The sequence below is a fragment of the Calonectris borealis genome, chromosome 2 (assembly GCF_964195595.1).
Source record: "Calonectris borealis chromosome 2, bCalBor7.hap1.2, whole genome shotgun sequence".
NCBI lineage: Eukaryota > Metazoa > Chordata > Aves > Procellariiformes > Procellariidae > Calonectris > Calonectris borealis.
The window spans coordinates 37,590,379-37,608,650 of NC_134313.1; the positions used below are offsets into that span (position 1 = coordinate 37,590,379).

At 37.2% G+C, this 18,272-nt stretch overlaps 1 protein-coding gene across 1 annotated transcript; it reads right to left on the reverse strand.

Moving 5' to 3' along the window:
- Positions 1–4,883: 4,883 nt before the first annotated feature.
- Positions 4,884–14,217, reverse strand: XKR9 (XK related 9). Its single transcript, XM_075140646.1, has 3 exons — positions 13,943–14,217; positions 6,550–6,773; positions 4,884–5,527 (listed from the first exon to the last, which is right to left on the reverse strand). Exons 1-3 carry the CDS (start codon positions 14,215–14,217, stop codon positions 4,884–4,886), a joined length of 1,143 nt encoding a protein of 380 aa, XP_074996747.1.
- Between the last annotated feature and the right edge of the window lie 4,055 nt (positions 14,218–18,272).

Consider the following 18,272-nt stretch of genomic DNA (forward strand, 5'->3'; position numbering starts at 1 on the left):
GCTTCAAGTTTGAGCGAATGTGTGGAGTATGCTGTGTGGAAAATGGCTGAAGGACATGTCTCTATTTGCTGTGCCTTCCTCTCCATCTTCATACCTTCATCTTTGCAAGTGACCTTCAAACATGTTGCTTTGTCATTTACTTTCTCACAGCAGCCAGGAACTGTCCAGGGACATTTAGCCCTTGATTTTCAGCAGTTGACCTGCTCCCTACAGAACAAAATGGGTAACCATCTCTTTTCCAGGATGCTTGTAGGCTCCCATTAAAAAATACCTGAGTTTAATCAAAGAGACTTAAGATCACTTATAAGTGCTGAGCAGACAAAGCACGACAGAACTTTACTACCAACTTTTTATTGCATTCCAGTTGCAACATATATATATTCTTCTAAGTATTGTCATCCTACACCTGGACAAAGTGCCAGTAGTAGTAACAATAATGGTAATGATTTTGTACTGAGATTAGAAAAATCAATATATTGAGTTTCTGAGGCATGAATGTGCACGTGAAACCCTTCCTATCCTTTCTCATTCTGCTCTGTTATTTACAGCTGTGTTCATGGTCAGAAATAAAAACAGTATGCTAAAAACAGAAACATATATGGAAACCAACATACAATCATAGGAAGGCCAGTGCAGCCTATAGTTTCAACAGATGTTAGCAGGCTAAGGTAAGTTTGAAGCATCACTCCCTATCCCACCAAGGTCTACATTTTACTAAGCTAATGAATGTAAGACTCGCTTAGTAGGAATCTTCAGTGTGACTTGTATTTGTTATATGTTAGCTAATTGGAGGTAAAAGAAGAAATTTTTTTGTTGAAGGTGAATTCCAAGGGGTTATCTGCACTCCATTCAAATACTGATGGTACAGCACATCTACTTTGCTATTCTTCTATTAAAAATCTGTAAAATGAAATTAAAGTGTTAGGAAGTAGAGAAGAGCACAAAGAGGTAGAACAAGAAAATTCTTCAGCTGGAATGAATAAGTACATGTATTGCCTCAGGTTCAGACAAGGTAAGTTGTCTGACCTCTCGAAGCTTATCTTTTTTTGGAATATACACATGATGAAAACTGTGGGCAGAATGTAGGTAAGCCTAAAACCAGCTACCTTTGAGCTGTGTGCATGCTTCTACACTGCATAATAAAAATGAGAGATGTTAGTTTTGAAGCAGTCTTTGAGTTGTAAGACGCCATGGTAGAAAAAAGAGCTGGTACTTTAATGTCTAAATATACAAAGGTTAATGTTTGGGCTTGGGGTTTTTAGAAATAAATATGTATAGTACCAGTAACAAGCAAGAGGTGGAACTCAGCACTCTGAAGGGTTAAAGTGAACTTTAGTCTTCCACCGATCACCCTCTGGTACGGCGTCTTCATAAATTTCCCCTGTTTATGGAGTGTTTTTGATGGCAAGCAATTCTTTGTTGAAAGTTAAGTGCTCTTTTATATGAATAAATAAAGAAGGCTTTGGTTTGAATGAATACATTATTTTGACAAATGTTTATTGGAAACCCAATTATGGCTTCATAAATCAGTGCTATCTGTGGTACATCAGGTGAGCTCACCCATGCCATCAAATGGCACGTTGAATATTAATAGGATAATTAAAACAATTCTGTTGAATGTTGTCCCTCTTACCCAGGTCTGACAGTAGTCAAAACAGGAAGAAATTGTTTATTATTTTTATTTAACTTATTAAAATACTTCTTGTAAGATGTAATGGACATACTTAACAAAAAAGAAAAAAAAACATTTGTTTTCAATTTGCAGTTAGATTAAAATGACAAGGTCAGGCACAATGCATGAACTGAGTGGCAGCTGAATTTTAAGAGTAGTTGGGGAACAGAAAGGATATCTATGAAGTCTATTGTTTGAACTTTACACCTAGGTGAAGTGGGGCTTTTTTTGTTTTGTCTGAAGTGGTCACTGATGATATGAAATGTGTCTAGAGTCAATTCATGTGCTTCCTTGTCCTCCCTGCTACAGTGAGTCTGAGTTAGAATGACCAAATGAATGAGAAGCCATTTTCATAACTATGAAAATTAAAGGAATCAAGTGAAAATCTTGAACTCAAGGTCAAGAGAAAGAGAGGAGGTTAAAGTTGAAAATAAATAAATAAAAGTCTACAAGGGACAAGCTAACAGGAATTCCCATCTCCTGAAGCCCTCTGACTGATGACAGCAAAATGGAGACGTTTACAGTATCTGTGGCAGGACACTGAAGATCTGTTTAAGTTAAAAGAATCTGCATGATTTCCCAAAGAATCGTTTCTCAGTTTTAGGATATGGCTGAATTTATATCCACTAGGACTTACAAGCATGAAATAGGGATTGAAACTTAAGTAATTGGGTTTGGTCTGTATTTGAATTGATGCGATATAGTCACCTAGATGCCTTTCTTACCAACTCAACTTCAGTATGACGTTCTGCTCACTGGCACAGAGGGAACGAGAAGACGTAAGGAGAACAACAGAAGGCAGCACAACATTCAGCTTTTCTTCCATGAAAGAAAATGAGTGTTATGAGTTGCCCAGAGAGATGGCAATGAAATACTCTTATTTGGAATTTGTCAGTTCACTGAAAGGGGAAAAAAAAATCACCAAGGCAATTTTTTTATTTTACCAGAAACTAACCTTCCTCCAGCGCAACTCGGGCTCCAGATTTCTGGCATCTGGCAGCAAGCGGACAACCTGGAGGCCCCAGGACTGAAGCTCCCACACTAGGACTTCTCAGAAGCTCGTATTTCCCCAGAGATTTGCTTCTCAGATAACGCACGAAGTTTGAGGTCTTCTTCCAAATAATAGTTAGACAAAATTTTGTAATTTTCTGCAAGATGAGATAATATTCTCCCTTTTCCACCCTATCTTACCCTAGTCCCTTCTCAGGATTTCAGATGAACAAACAATAAAAGTGTGGGAAGCAGTATAGAGATAGTCTTCACTATTTAAGATCCTATTTTTTCATAGCAAAATAAGAGTACATTCAGCCTAAAAGCAGGCATGCATTTTGCTGCCAAGGGCACCATCAGCAGTAATAAATACTCTGTAGATAAAGGAGACAGAACTTAGGGCAATCATGATACATGAAGCAGGATGGGGCCTTGGGCTTTTTCTCTTACCTAAGCCATTCCAGGATAAACAAATCTGGAAATCTCTTTTCCAGAGTAGAGAGAGGTAAAGGTACTGTTTTATATATTCATTTTAGGAAAACTGTTGCTTAAATCTCATGGATTGTGCTTTTTTATGTCTTAACTTCTGGACCCACATTCTAGTTACCCCTAAGTGGAAATGAAGGATTTTAGAAGTAATCTCTTCTTACTACACCGCTTTTTCATGCATATCCTCAGAAAGGCAGACCATTCAGTTCAAGCTATGCACGTAGGAATTAATTTCCTTGAATAGGATCAAGGAGATGTAAGTGGTTGGCCTGGTAAAAAGGACCATGGAAATGGAACAGGAAAGAAACATATTCAGAAACTTCCCCGAGCTCTGCTGAGGCTGGAACGGTAACAAGAAAAAGGCAGTCTGCAGTCCATGGTCTTGACACAAAAGGCGCAAGACACAGCTCTTCAGCACCCTAATTACCAACCAAAGCATCAGCCCTTCCCCCGAAGTTTCAGGGAAGTTTGCTGTCAATCAATAATGCTAACAGATTTGGTTCCTGGCAAAGTTTATCACTTTTTCTTATCTCTAGTCTCTTTTCTCAAACCCTGTTTCCTCCCTTTGCCTATGGCTACTCTAACTGCAAATGTGAATTATTGGAAGGGAAAGGAGGGGAGAGAAAAAGCTCCAGTTTTCATAATTCAGATTTATAACACAGCAGCTCTGAAAGACTTCCCCTTAGATTTTATTTCTGAAGAAGCTGTGGCTATCAACCTTATTTCCTTTGTTGTTGATTTAGCATTTGAACACAGGATTGAAATGTTGTCTAATTTCACTCTGCCTTCTGTCAAAAAATCCTGATGTGCAAACTGGTTATTCCATCGTTCCCCAGCCCCTGTGAGTGCCATGCATCAGAACAGTTGCTTCTCTTTTCTCCAGTGACAAAGATAAAAGAAGTTGCACCACTGCACACCTTGCATAGCATTTAAAGTATTACATCTTAGAGCTCAAAGGAGAGGAAAGCTTCAAGGAAGATAGTTCTTTTATATGCAAGACTTCTGTTGCCATCCATAAATCACTCAGACTGCTATTATAATCCAGAACAACAAGCTGGCATCACCCCTAAATACAGAAGGTTCTGTGAAAGATTAGCAGAACAAAACCAATAAAGGAGTCATTAAAACACCTAGAAGATAAAATGCTTGAAAATATCTCCCCAAATTTCCTCGTGGCAAGACAGTGATTAACCCATAAATCAAAGCTGTTCTTCTTCAGGGGATATTTAGGGAGAAGGCGGTACGGTTTGTAACTATGGTCATCTAAAGAAGAACTGCAGCTCTTACACTAATGGGGAGAACCAGATAACTGATCACTGCCCTCAGGTCTTTCAAATGCACTCCTCCTCCCTTCCAGCAAGGAAAAAAAGCAAGCCTTGTTTTTAACAGAATCAGCATAAATGAATAGAATATGTTTTTAATCTAGCTTTCATTTGATTAACTTTTAGCTTTTCCTATGTTTGATTTGCATTGCTAAAAACTAAAACAGTGGATTGTGTTGGATAAATAGATTAAATTGCTTCTTTTTCAAAAGTAAATTTGACCAGCACATAGAGAAATATTCATGTTATAAAGGCTTTGTAGAGCATCACAGAAAACAATAGTTATTCAAAGCCAATAACTCTGGTCCATTATGTACTACTCAGTGATGATACATGAGAAACAATGACAGAGAAACAGACTGTCCAGCAAGTATTTGCTTTGCAGTGTGCACAAAAAAAATCTATACTGTTCATTGCATTATGAAATTTTGAAATCTACCAGTTTCCACTCTATCTTTTTGTCCTGCCTCTCCATCAACTTCATCTGAACATGCCTGTGGTCTGCAATAAGCAGCGGGATGAAAACACCTATAATAAACAACAAGAACAATAATACCTAACACCAGACTAAGAATAGTTAGGATGCTCACAATTGTAAAATGTATTTCCTTGATAATGGAAGGTTTCCAGAACATATACGCAAACAAAATACCTAGAGTTACAACAGTGTGAATAGCATAATAAATAGAAATGCAAACTTTTGTTTTTCTCCCTTTTATGTTGAAAAAGGTAAAAATTAGAATGATTCCAACAACAGTTCTGTACAGATATTCCATCTTCTTAGATTTGCAAAATGTCGTATGTTGTTTCAAAGTCCAGACGAAGCAACAGATCCAAAGAAACATCAGCAGAATTACAGAACTTCTAACACTTAGTAGAGTGATCAATGAAATACTGAGTATCCAAGAAGTGATGGTAAGCAGTTTATAGAAGAGATACACTAACTTAGGAAGCACATGAAATTCATCTTTATCACACAGAGATTTTCGTAATGATATCTGATAATCAACCATTGAAAAGGAGATACCACAAAAAGACATGATAATGGCAGCATCTAAACAAAACACAAGGAAAAATGTTAGACCGAAGAAAAAGATACTTATTTTACATTATAATTTCTGAAAGAACTTTTGGACAAGTTCATGCTTTCTTAACACTTTCTTTATACCAATTTTATATTTCCTCTGTGCTCCTGAACAAGTCACCTTTTAAGGCTCAGTTTAGATACCTAAATCCAGGCATCTAATGCTGTTTGGTATGCCTATGTTATCCTGCCCGGCCTCTGGCCGTTAATGGTCTCGCCTAAGTTGTGTGTCATATTTGCCATCTCCACACACAGATGACTCAGAAATTCCCAAAGTATTGCAAATAGCCTGTAAAAACTTAAGTTTCAGCAACACTCTGGGCTATCTATGCTGTAGAAATCTATAACTAAGACTTGACCCTTCACATGGACCATTTTATCTGAGTACCTATTGACACCATGGACTATGAACACTAGACAGCAGTGCAGTCTCTCCATTTGGTAAGTCAATGTCTTGCCAATAATCCTACTAGTTTTAGAGCTGGAAATGTTACAGCTGCTGTCTTGCTTCTGAGACTTGAACCAGTATCTCTTCATCATATTGCATTCTGCAGTGGTGACATATCCTTAGGTTTTTTCCTAACTCTGACCATCATCTGTGACGTGGATGATGGTAGTGACAGCTCACAGGGCTGCTCTAAATACATTACTGATTTCAAGGTACCCAGTTAACAGTTTAAAAGAAACTGTAAGCAAAAGCACACAAAACAAACTGTTCTGCATATTACTTACTAATTGTATTCAACAGCTTATTTTCAAGTGATATATCATTATGTTTCTATTAGATATTATGACTTGTTATAGTGAAATCTTCCTTCTCATGGATTTAGCAGAACGGACCATCTACTAGACAGAAATTCTAACTAAATGCAGAGTAATTATACAGTGGAGTGTATGTTTTCCAAGGTATGTTTAAAATGTAATCTGATCACATGAGTTTTTTTTTTAGGTAAGATACTCAACTTGCAAATTAAGGAGAAAGACAGACTCACATTGATAGAAATTATTTTTGCCATGTTCCATGAGGATGTAAATCTGGACAAAAAGCTGTGGCGTGGTCTCAAGAAAAGTCTTGAATACCCTGAGCATGTTAATATCAGTCACTACATCAACAGCTTGTTTTTGAATGAAGTTGGGAGGGTCTGTTTCTGATGCATCGCCGCTGCTTTTTTGTTTAAATGCAGCACGGGAGCCATACTTCAAAGCAAACCAATACCTATAAAAAAAGGAGACTTGATTAGACAGCGGTTTTTAGAAGTGCAACTCGATATAATGATATAGCCTAACAACGATTTTTCCCACTTCATTCTCCATTCATATTTTATCTTTGAATGTAATCCAAGACCTTCTACTAAGATAAAATTTTGTCCGATATCTGCCTGGTATCAGAGATATCAGATAATCATTTAAGCCCAGCAATACCGATGCAATGTAAAAACTACTAGAACAGAATAAGACTTGCCTGAATTAAGATTGCAAGCTTTATTTTGTTAGGTTCTTATTTCTTTAAAAGTAACACATTTCTGAAAATTTCTTTAGCATCTCTCCCCAGACTCTCTTTGAGATACTCGTTCACTTTCTTTGTATCCTTTTAAAAGTATTTGTGAATATCCAACTGTGAACATTCACATCTATATAAGTATAATATATATCCATAAGCCCCAAGGATAATATCTGATGAATTGCAAACATACAACAGACTTTAAAAAAAAATCACTACAGTGTTATTTTCTAAATACTCAGGAAGACTTTTATTTCAGAAAATTATTTTCAAGACACATGGATTCCTGGGTTGGCAGATTCTATTAATAATCTGAGTGGGTTTACAGGAAGAAGCCATTTGCCTTGGCAAATGAGTGCACCTGAATGACTTTTAGAACAGTTCTGGTTTATTTTCAATTAAGCCTAAATGAACACTTCCTCTAAAAGAGCAGTAAATGCAAAGATACATAGAATTAGTGAGTCACGACTGGTGTACCTTCTGTGTGGTAAAGAACCTTCTCTGTTCTTTACACCACTTTCAAGCCTATTTCTGCCTATTCAATTCCCAGATGTCTTGAGCTTCCAATATTCTTTCTCCAATGAACCCATTTTGACTATAACTGGTAGGCAAGGACAGCAAAAGCAGTCCTTTTTCAAGAAAACTCACTGTTATTCAGCCAATTTTTCTAGCATTATAAACATTGCTAAAGACCTTCCCCCTCAACAAAATAATTTAGTCATCTGGATTATGAAGATTACATCATTCATTCAGAACTACTTTCTTGAGAAATCAAGCAGAACACCACAGACCATCACTTGGTTATCTCACCAGTTGTACAAGCCTGCTAACATGCAGGCTGAGAAAGGCAAGGTCTTATGCCTTAGCTTGCCTCCTACTTCCATTCCCTAAGGCTGCGTCTGAGATGATTTCAAGATTCATGCTGAAGTGCCACAGGTTCCCAATTCCCTGATTGTCCACAGGATCATACGCACTAGGGACCCCATAAAACCCATGCAGTTGCATTTCCTTTACGTAGAAAAACGGGGGCAGCAGATCATTAGACAACCAGATCTCACAGAATCCTCTCCTCCCAATATGACATTGGAGCACAGTACCCTTCTGCTTACAAAGTGAGCTAGGAAGAATTCCTGGCTCCTCCAGGTGTGAAAAGCTTAACACCTTCACCACCTTTAAAGACCAAATCCTCTGACCACAAGGGAGACAATGTCAGGGGTTCTTCCATAGCTACAAGCAAGACAGCCAGGATTTGCAGGTCCTGGGTTAAGTGCGTGCTAGACAAATCATGACTTATTCCCTGGTATGTTAAAGCATGTCAACCATACAAGTGAGAATTGCAACCTGGAAGTATCAGTAGTATGTGTGGAGCAGCTATGTTACTACTGAGGAGCCTTAGGAGAAGATCCTTTGCTCTTCTCCTTGCAGACATTAATAGACTGCAGCCTTGCCATTCAGGCCATACATTGATTCTGTGAGCTGGCTCTAGATCCATTATTTACTCCCAAAGGAAACTGTTTTCTACTTTTATGTTTTGTGTATTTATCTTACTGTTCTCTGAATAATTGCTCATAAGCAAAAAATGAAACTGTTTGGCAAGGCATCTATAGCTTTTTCAGTTTATAAAACAATTAGGATTCCAAAACATCTGGTTCTTGCATCCAAGATGTAAACATCTGGAGAGTTTGCAATGTTTTCAAGAAAAAACAATTGGGTAGACCAATCTGTTAGTTGTCCATGGACTCATTCACCAGAGCCTGTGTTTGTCCAAGCAACAAGAAATGGAAACCACCTGCACAAATTTCAAGCTGCAGAGCTCACAGCCGAGAAGGCAGATGATACGCAAGGCAAGAACCAGACGTGTTGTAAAAGGAATATTTCAGCTGGATGCACACCTGAAATCACTTGTCAGTTTTCGGAAGCATATTTCTTCTGAGTATGGTATACTAGGTTTATATTGCTAGAAGATAGTATGCTATAGTATTTTTCACTAGTTGTAGTGATTTCAGTTAGTCCACTTCTGACTTTGAATACTGTATAAAATACATTGTTTTTTCTAGAAAAGTCCAAATACTTCCATTGCTCTTTGACTATGTATTAAGCGAGGTGGTATTCCCTGAGCTCCACACACCTGTGTCACTTACTGTAGTTCACTGTCACAAATCTTTTATCCTTTAAGAGTATTTTGAGCCTACACTTACATTCCCATCTGCCCATTTGGCATGCAATATTCGGACAATTTAGGAAGGGCCCATAGCCAACTTTTAGCATTGGACAAATGCATTGACAGCCAAAAGCAAAGTTCAGTCTGTGCTAAGGGATAGATCAGACTCAAATTTTCTCCTTTAGCATGCCCACGGCTCACCTAGACACTGTGCCTGCTATGAACATATCATAATTATATTCCTACATTAATTTATCTACTGCCATAGCAGCTCCATGTTTCAATCGTCATAAACTGAAAAAAAGGCTCTTAAAAAGCTACTTCAACTGGAATAAAAATACATTAATTAAAAGTATTGGATTGGTTATGTATTTTAAGTAGACGTACACCTTAAACTGAAGGTGAAATGGGTATGGGTAGTGTGTCATTGATACAGACAAATGCAGGTTTGCCATTTACTTTTTCTCCCTCAAAACTCATTAAAGAGGATCTTTTTTTCATTAATCCAAGGTATATGAGCTACTTGGAAGCCAATAGAGTAAAAAATCAAAATTTTTTTACAACTGGAATTGTCATATGTGAACAGTAAAGAATATTCACTTTGATAGGAAAAAAAAAGTTTTCTGCCTTTGTAGTGTTGTTTTGTGGAGAACGCAGATGATAGGACTTCTACTTGTTATAAACACTCACTAAAACACAGCTCCCCCATCGCTCCTACATTTTCATCATCATTTCATAAGGGATGAAGTTTGCTCCTGGACTCCCGTAAAATTAGGAAGGCTTTGGGTCCCAAAGCATGACTGGGAATTCACAGAGATGACAGCTACTTGTTTTTGTTGTTTCACAGCCTTGACATGTCACAGGCAAACTGCCTTGCCAGTGCTTCCCCTGAGATTTCCACTGGGGACTTTCCACCAATCCCAGTACTACACTTCACGTCCCATCTCATCAACTACATTGATAAAGATTTGGGTGCCATTTAGAAATTCATGTGGGAAGGGTGTGAGAGAGACCTGGCAGCCATGATTGTCCCTTCTAAATTCTGGTCATGCAGTCACAGTTTGCAGCATCATATAAATCCTTAATCAAAGGAAAATTATTCTCTGCTGCATGTAAACTTAATCTTCTACATATCTAAAGGCTTGGATTAAGTCCATGAAACTGATGCAACTAAGTCAATATTTAGGACAGTAAATTTATATTAAGAAAATGTGATCAAGCACATATTATTTTGTAACCTCTAACTCACTTAAATTAGCATTACAAACTTTCCACTTTTAATTGACTCTACCTCACTCACTTAGTATCTTAAATACCTTTCCTATTTATTTTGTCCTGTGGAACTTCTTGTTATACATATAAATTGCTAGAGGCATGTTATCAACTTCAGTCCTCATTTTTGATCCATTCTTGGTTTGGGTGTGACTTGACAGGTGCTAAATCTGTACCAGTATAAACTGAACATCACCTATCTTGACTGAATTTTTCTCATCGCCTTTTAAAATCGTGTAATGAAATAATCCCAGGTTCAGCAAAGCACTCACATTTACTCTGATGTCTCACGGATTTGGAATTCATCTTTGCAAAAAAATCTTTTTCATCTGGTCCTGTTCAAAGATGCAGGGCATCTTGAGCCTACCTTTAAACATAAAGAGACACAATAGCAGCTGCCAATATCACAATGGCTGCTGCCTGTATGGCCTTCTATTCTGACAGTGAAGGTTATTAATTGCTAAAATTTAGTCTTCCTCAGGTGTCCTTGACTGATACTGCAAACTGCTACATGTCAGTAGACTCCAGAATTCATATGGTGCCCCAGGGAAATGTTCCCTTTTTCCACATTCACTGACTGTGTTATTGTCTTAATGTTATGCCACAGTCTGTTCTCAATTCTATCAACATCTGTGTGATCCACTTAAAAGGGTCAGGCTAAAAATAATTTTAGCCAGCATAGCTAATATATACTTTACCAACTTAATTTTGTTCCTTGCAGAGAATAACATTTCATATGAAATATGAAATAAGTACAGGTCTACATTCTTCCCATTAAAATAAACTAAAGCCTTATCAAATATGAAATAATTCTAATTTCATTTTTTCTCTATTTTTAATATATATATGTACATAAGTGTATACACACATATTATTTCCATATTTATTACTTAGCATTGGCTGTGTGATAACATAACCAGACTGATTCCCATTGTGCTGTGCACCGTACATAATGAAGTTCCCTGTTTCAAAGATGGAGCAAGAGATGTAAAAGATGTATGAGAGAGGGAAGAAGGGAAGAAAGAACGGAAGAAATGAAGGAAGATAATTTGGTAAGGTGTATTCACATCTTATAATTTCAGGCATCCTAAATTCACTGGCCAAGTGGTATTTACTGACTAAGCCCCTATTTTTGTCTGTAGTGAATGAAAAATATAGGTTCCTGCCCCAAACGACCTTCTGGAGAACTTAACCTTAACCCGACTCCTGACAAAATCTATTTTTATCCACTGACTATAGAGATAAGCCTGAGAGACTCATTGTCTAAATTAAATTGATAAATCAGATGACTAAGGAGGGAGTTGTACGTGGATACACCTAAGAACACACATATAATAGGAAGTATATAACAGTTGATCATAAAGGTACAAGCACAGATGTCAGCTTGCTGTTATCAGTTTATACTTTACAGTATGATTATCACACTGCTGAATTTTGAGGAGTGGCTGAAAGAACTTTGTAATTTATACATATCAACTTGGAAACTTTTTCCAAGCCTAAGTGGCAGCTTAGGAGAAAATAACATTTGTACAATAGAGAAAAGGTGATCACGTTGACAACACTGTCAGTGCAAAGGGCAAAATTATGTTTACTAGATAATAAGCTGCTCAGAGAAGATGGGGCTAATTCTGGGAAGGAAGCTTCAAAAATTATAGAAATTCATGGTAAGAGGTATTCATTGGAAAGGGTAGGAGTTCAGGTAAATCCAAGAGTTAAGGTAGTCCATGAAGATTTGCCCCTAAAAGCAGCATTTTGAATAGACACTAGTGCTGAGTCAAGATTACAGTATCTAGAGTTGTAGACGATCAGAGCTTGGATCTGAATTCTGAAAGTCTCTGTTGAAAGGTGAGGTCATAGAGATAGGCACTAATCAGCAGGAAATTCTAGGGGCAACCTGGGAGTGTAAAACCAAGGCAAAGCTGATACCAAAATTACAGTCCTGAACAGAGAATAACGTCATGGAAGAGAAAGGGAATAAGGGAGGTTTTCAGCCAGACATTGAAAGAGCAGCTTCTGTCATTCTATACCGCTGTTACTGGCATAACATTTATCATCAGTTGTTAGAAAAAGAGGTCATGGCTTCAATTTCCTTTGGAAGAAACAAACTCCAAGGGGCAGGTTTGTAAGTCACAAGCACAAGAATGGCACTCCCAGCCATACCTGAAGATGAAAAGCATTGGGACAGACAAAAAAAGAGTGCCACAGTGGGCCCTGAGACATCCCCTCTAAAAAGCAGAACCTGGTAGAGTCCCCGTGGCCATGTCTTGGTATATCTCACATGAACCAACCCATGTCCATGGATCTGGTTGGTGAATAAGAAACCATCCAGAAAAATTGAAGAAGGATTTTCTTTTTCTCCAAAATGTAGTATTTCTAAGTTTTTCTAATACCTGACACCAGAAAAGTTTTCACCTGTCAATAAATACTCCTCTCTGAATTCTAAAACTTCAGGATTGTAAGAGGAGGAGGAGCAGGAAAGTAAAGCTGACAGACAAAAGGAAAAAGAATATTAAGAGGCAAAAGTTAATTGTGACATGTAAAATCTCCATCATTTTCCTTAATCCATGATAACATCAAGTGAATAAAACATGCATGTGAGGGGAATTTTTACATTGGCATAAACATATCTTTCATCGTTGTCCATAAATTAGTATAGGAAGTTAAAGGAGGCATTTTAAATAAGTATTTTATTAAATGTCTCCGGTAAGTCTATATTCACTCATGTTTCTCACATGTTGTATACCCAAAATAATTAAAATTCAGGACTTTTCATCAACATCTTTCACCTCAGTTTTAAAATGGAAGTAAAATCTTGGCACAAATTATCTCTATAATGATAATGATAATTTTATAGCAAAGCCACCACAGAATGTTAAGCATATGGTATCTTAAACTATTTCTGGACATGTGCCTTTCAGCAACCAAAGGTTCCTGTCACCATTAACTCAGTCCCTGCAGGAGGTACTGCTGGAAGTATTCTTACTAACTATTCAACCATTCTTGTCTTTCCCAAATCTTGGTGGTTTTTCTACATATGGTTAGACTCTCAGGTTCAAAAATTACCTCTTACTTCAGCTGTCTCACCTGCTTAGTGTAATCAAATTAATTCCCTTCTTAACATAACTTTAAAAACTTACATTTATCAGTTACAACAGTATTACTCTGTAAAGCAAGCATTTTTATTAAATATGCCCTTTCAAAAGGCTGATGAATCAAATAGAGTTAGGCTGTGAATGATAAAAATTATTACTTACAGGTAAAATGAAAGAAGATCTACATTTCCATCAAAACCTGACATAATTTACCCCTGGCATAAGCAGACAAAAATCCATTTGCTTACATGGAGCTAATGCCGGAAGTGGTTTTGTTCCTGAAGCCATATTAAGCATTTCTTAATAAACTTAAAGCAGTATGATTTATCTTTTTAAAATAATTTTTAAAATGTGCCTACCTTATAAAAATTCCACACTGAAGGAGATGAACTAGAAAAATCCATTTCAGCTTCCCAGTCTCAGTACCTTCCCAGTCATTTTTAAACCACTCATAACTGAATACCTGAGTTATTAATGATGAAAGACCTCTAAAACACAGTATCAATATACCCCAACAATATTGTCCTTGACAGAAATATTTACTAGCTACCCAGAAGTCCAATCCAATATCAACTACATAAATTATAATTCCACCAACTAAAAAAATAAAATTCTGCTTAGTAAATTTCATCATGCATTAGACTGTCACCGTTGGAATTCTCTCCTCACTTCACGTAAAGGAAAGTCAGAATTAATCTAAACTATTTCCTACAATGGAGTCTTTTTCCTGATGATACCACCTGCTTATAATGCTTTATACAAAGGAAAGTTGGGTTATGCATTTTCATTATGGCAAAGGGATTTGCATTTTTCTGGATTCTTGATTTAAATATTAAATTAACTACACTGATACATGTCTATTCTGGAAAAGATAAATGTAAATTGTCTTTTTAATTGATGGAGTCATTCTTCATTATTGCTTCCTAAAAAAAAGAAGAAAAAAGGAAGATCATCATCTTCTCTTAAAGTATCATGGAGCAATTCACACAACCATTTAAACAAGCAAGTACAAAATGCAGAATGTACTGAGATCTGTGAACAATCAGCCCAAGAGAAGCTGCACCTCTGAACCTCCTGAGGTCACCCACTCCCCCAACTACAGCGACTCTCCACTTACCAAGCAGCTGTTGACATAATTCCTAATAGTTGCAACATACTAAGAAACAAGCTTACCTCTACTAGTTTTTAAATCCAGTTTATGGGAAAAAAACATTGATACCTTCCCAGAACTTTCTTAACTTCTGAGCTATTCTCCCTTACTGTGCACAGCACAAAACATTGAGAAACCTCCTGTCCTGAGTACGCACCATTGTATCAGAGTACCCATCATTATGTCATTTCCAACTGTGTTACTGCATTTGTGTGCATATGTCTAGTGGTTTTATCATTTCTCCTTGTTTTTCTATATGCAGCAAGAAAGTACTGAATAGGATTGCAGCTCTCCTGTTAAAGAGACTTGTAAGGAGCCAGACCTGAACCAGTCTACATCTCTTTGGGAAATGTCTCCCAAGCTGTGTGAGTACTAGCTACACACAGATGACCTAACCACATTGTCTACTACAAATAGAATTAATTCGCAGTTCGAACTACGTTTACATTGCCTAACACTGCAAGGATTCTTGTGACCTCTTTGAGTAGTCCTTACACATCTTTCTTCTGTAGGTCTGTGGTATTTGCCAGGTGAAACAGAAAAGCTATAAGGCAGTACATTGTTTGTCTCATTCGTTTCCACCTCTGCAAAGCTATAAACATTAAAATGACAAAGTCCCTTACTTCATTTGCATATCTTAGGAAAAAGCTGCTGGCAGCAGTCCCAAAGGATGGGATGCAGGACATGCCAAAGCACCAGATTTGGGCTGCTGCCACCGCCAAACAGCAGCAGACAATACATAGGGAACAGCTGCGCCAGGGAATTCGGGGCAGGGGAACGGCATGCGGAGGCAGGTCTCCTTGTTGTGAATTTAGACATGCTGCCACAGAGGAATGAAATGAGACAATTGGTCAATACCCCATGAACAAAGCTTTTGAAAGGTAATGACTATTCTTCGCTTGTGTTGACTGGGCTAGTCTACGCTGTGACCCAGGTACAAATCCAAAAAAGAGAACTTAAGCTCTTAATTTCCTAATGAAGACAAGTGGGAACATAACAGCCTAAAAAGGTGCTGGGTGTCTAAACATTATATTTTTGTATCTAGGCCTTAGCTATTTCTAACCTCTTGTTCTATCTCCTACTTAGGTTTCAAGTCCTGGCCCAGAAGAAGTCAGAAAGATCAGGCGATCTTACAGCTGGGATAGCTGGAATCCTTTCACTGTTCTTTCCTATCCTCTCCAATAAAATACCACTAATCTCTTTCAAATCACTAATGCAATTCATATCCAATTCACAGTCAGATTCAGGGAAGTTGACTTCGGCACAAAGTCCAGCATAAACTGAACTTTGTGTTTACAAATGTTTCATATTTGAAAACTTGTGTATGAACTAACTTAAGAGCTTATTACTAGGATTCATTCAAAAAAATTCCAAAGGAAACTGTATTTACTCTATATAAGACCATCATGTCATTCTGCAACTTGATGTACCTTTGTCAAGCTGTATCCTCTTCTGTGACAAGAACATTATGCACGGTTTTTAGAACAGATTCCAAAAAAAACCCAAAAAATTTGAACAGGTTCACTATTTGACTGTTTTACAACAGTGAAAGGGTAAGTCAATGACTGGATCCAAACAGAAAGTTCTTTGGATAGGCAATTTATGGCTGAAGTAGGCAGTATATCAAAGTTCACATTTAATGAGTAATACTGTACTAGACATTTGAGTGGCAAGGAGTAGCCTCTAATTTTGTATCTGAAATGAATAAATATGGTAACTGGATTCCTCCCTCTTTATAACCTCCCTATCCTTTTGTATCTGAGCACTTCACAAAGAGGAATTATCTCATTATCGTATTATCCCTAGTAACAAAGGAAGTTTTACAGGCTATGTCCAGACTCCTCTGAAACAACAGCATGAAGAGCAGCTGTGAGCCAGGTAATTTCTACTTCAGACACGCATACTGGCCAAACTGCTGCCATGCCGGCAGTCTGCAGACCTGTCTGGACATCTTGGTGGTGTATGAAGCCATCAGGTAAGCTGAGATAAATGAGGAGCCACACATTATCAAGCATGTCAGCTTGCTTACAGTCTCATAATTATCTTGAATAAGGAATCTAGTCTTGAAAGAGCCTTGGAATGGCTGGTAAGACACAGGGTTAACATTTTGCTCACGGTAACCTAGAAAAAAATTTATCACAGACTCACAAATCTGTATACCTGAATGTCCAATGTCTTAATTCCAAGTCCAAGCACAAATGCCTGCTCACAGGTGCACACGAAATCTCTGTGAAGATCTCAGCCCTTAATATCCCCTATATTTTATGCATGATAGCACTCCAAAGAGCACCATGGTCTCATGTACCAGGTGGGTACAATTAAGTGCCACAGGAGACAGTGTCTTGTATCACTCAGAATTATATTGTCCCGGTCTTATTAAACATATGAGATCTAACATGACAGGAGCAAGGCGAGTAAAGTATCTGTCAGCCAACATAAATATAAGCCTGCTCTAAAAACTAACATACTTTTACAGAATCATTTTGTGATAAAGCAGAAACAATAAAATTAGCAAGGCCTTCAGTTCTCACAATACTTTTACAATGCTTTTAGAAAATATAGACTTACCTTAATACTGGCCATGGACAGAGATTTTTCACTTTAAAAAATTGTAGATTTGCATATTCACAGGTTTCTCATCCATACTTTTACAAGACTTGCAATCCAAGAAAAGTTAAAGGGCTTACTGATATAACACAAAATGAAACTAAAATCATATGGAAACCATGTGACACAGTTAATGATTTGCTACTTGTCAAGAACTGTCATTCTTATGAATATATTGTAAAAATTCTATTCTAAAAATTCGGTTTAGAAGTCCCTGTCTATATTTAATACTAAGTTTAATATATTATAAAATTCCCTTCAATAAATTAATTTCACACTTTAGTCCATAAAAGTTAAAAAAAAAAAAAAATACCACTTTCCCTCTGTATGTTTATAAATCTGTGTATGCATGTTCAAACTTAGACTTTAGTATGTTAGACCTGTTGAGCAAAAGCCAACAGATATTTATGGAAACATATACGTGTATATGTGTTTATATGTATATGTTTGTTTACATATATATATTCATTTATTTATTTGTATACACATTTACGTATCAAAGATTTATGAAAAAAGAACAATCTTTTTTGGCTATAGTTGAAAACTGTAGTACAACGCACTTCAAAATATGTACAAAAAGTTTTTCTGTGCAATGATACATGAAGAGACCGCACATGTCCAGGGACAAGTGATGAAAATTCTTTTCCTCTGGTAAAACTACAGGTGTTTGCAAGAGTCTGCTCCAGCTGAGCTATCAGCACACAACATACAATTTTTATGCATGTTTAAAAGAGCTGCAGGGTACAAGGAGCCTCCTATGACTGTGCTGCACAGGATGATGCATACCCTCAGCCAGATCAGTTTATAGCTTTTGTAGCTCTTACAACAGGAGATACAATCCTATCAGTGTCTTCACAGCGAACATAGTATCAGTGCTTGCCTTTTCTTGTGCTCTTTTCTGCTTCCCCCTTATAGGTTAGAAACATCCTAAT

Excerpts from the sequence above, each read along its gene's own strand:
- XKR9 (XM_075140646.1), bottom strand. The coding sequence starts at position 14,217 with ATGATGAAATTTACTAAGCAGAATTTTATTTTTTTAGTTGGTGGAATT. Across the intron at positions 6,774-13,942 it reads CAGTGTGGAATTTTTATAAG|GTATTGGTTTGCTTTGAAGT; the intron begins GTAGGCACATTT and ends CTTTTTTTATAG. Across the intron at positions 5,528-6,549 it reads CAAAAATAATTTCTATCAAT|ATGCTGCCATTATCATGTCT; the intron begins GTGAGTCTGTCT and ends TGTTTTGTTTAG.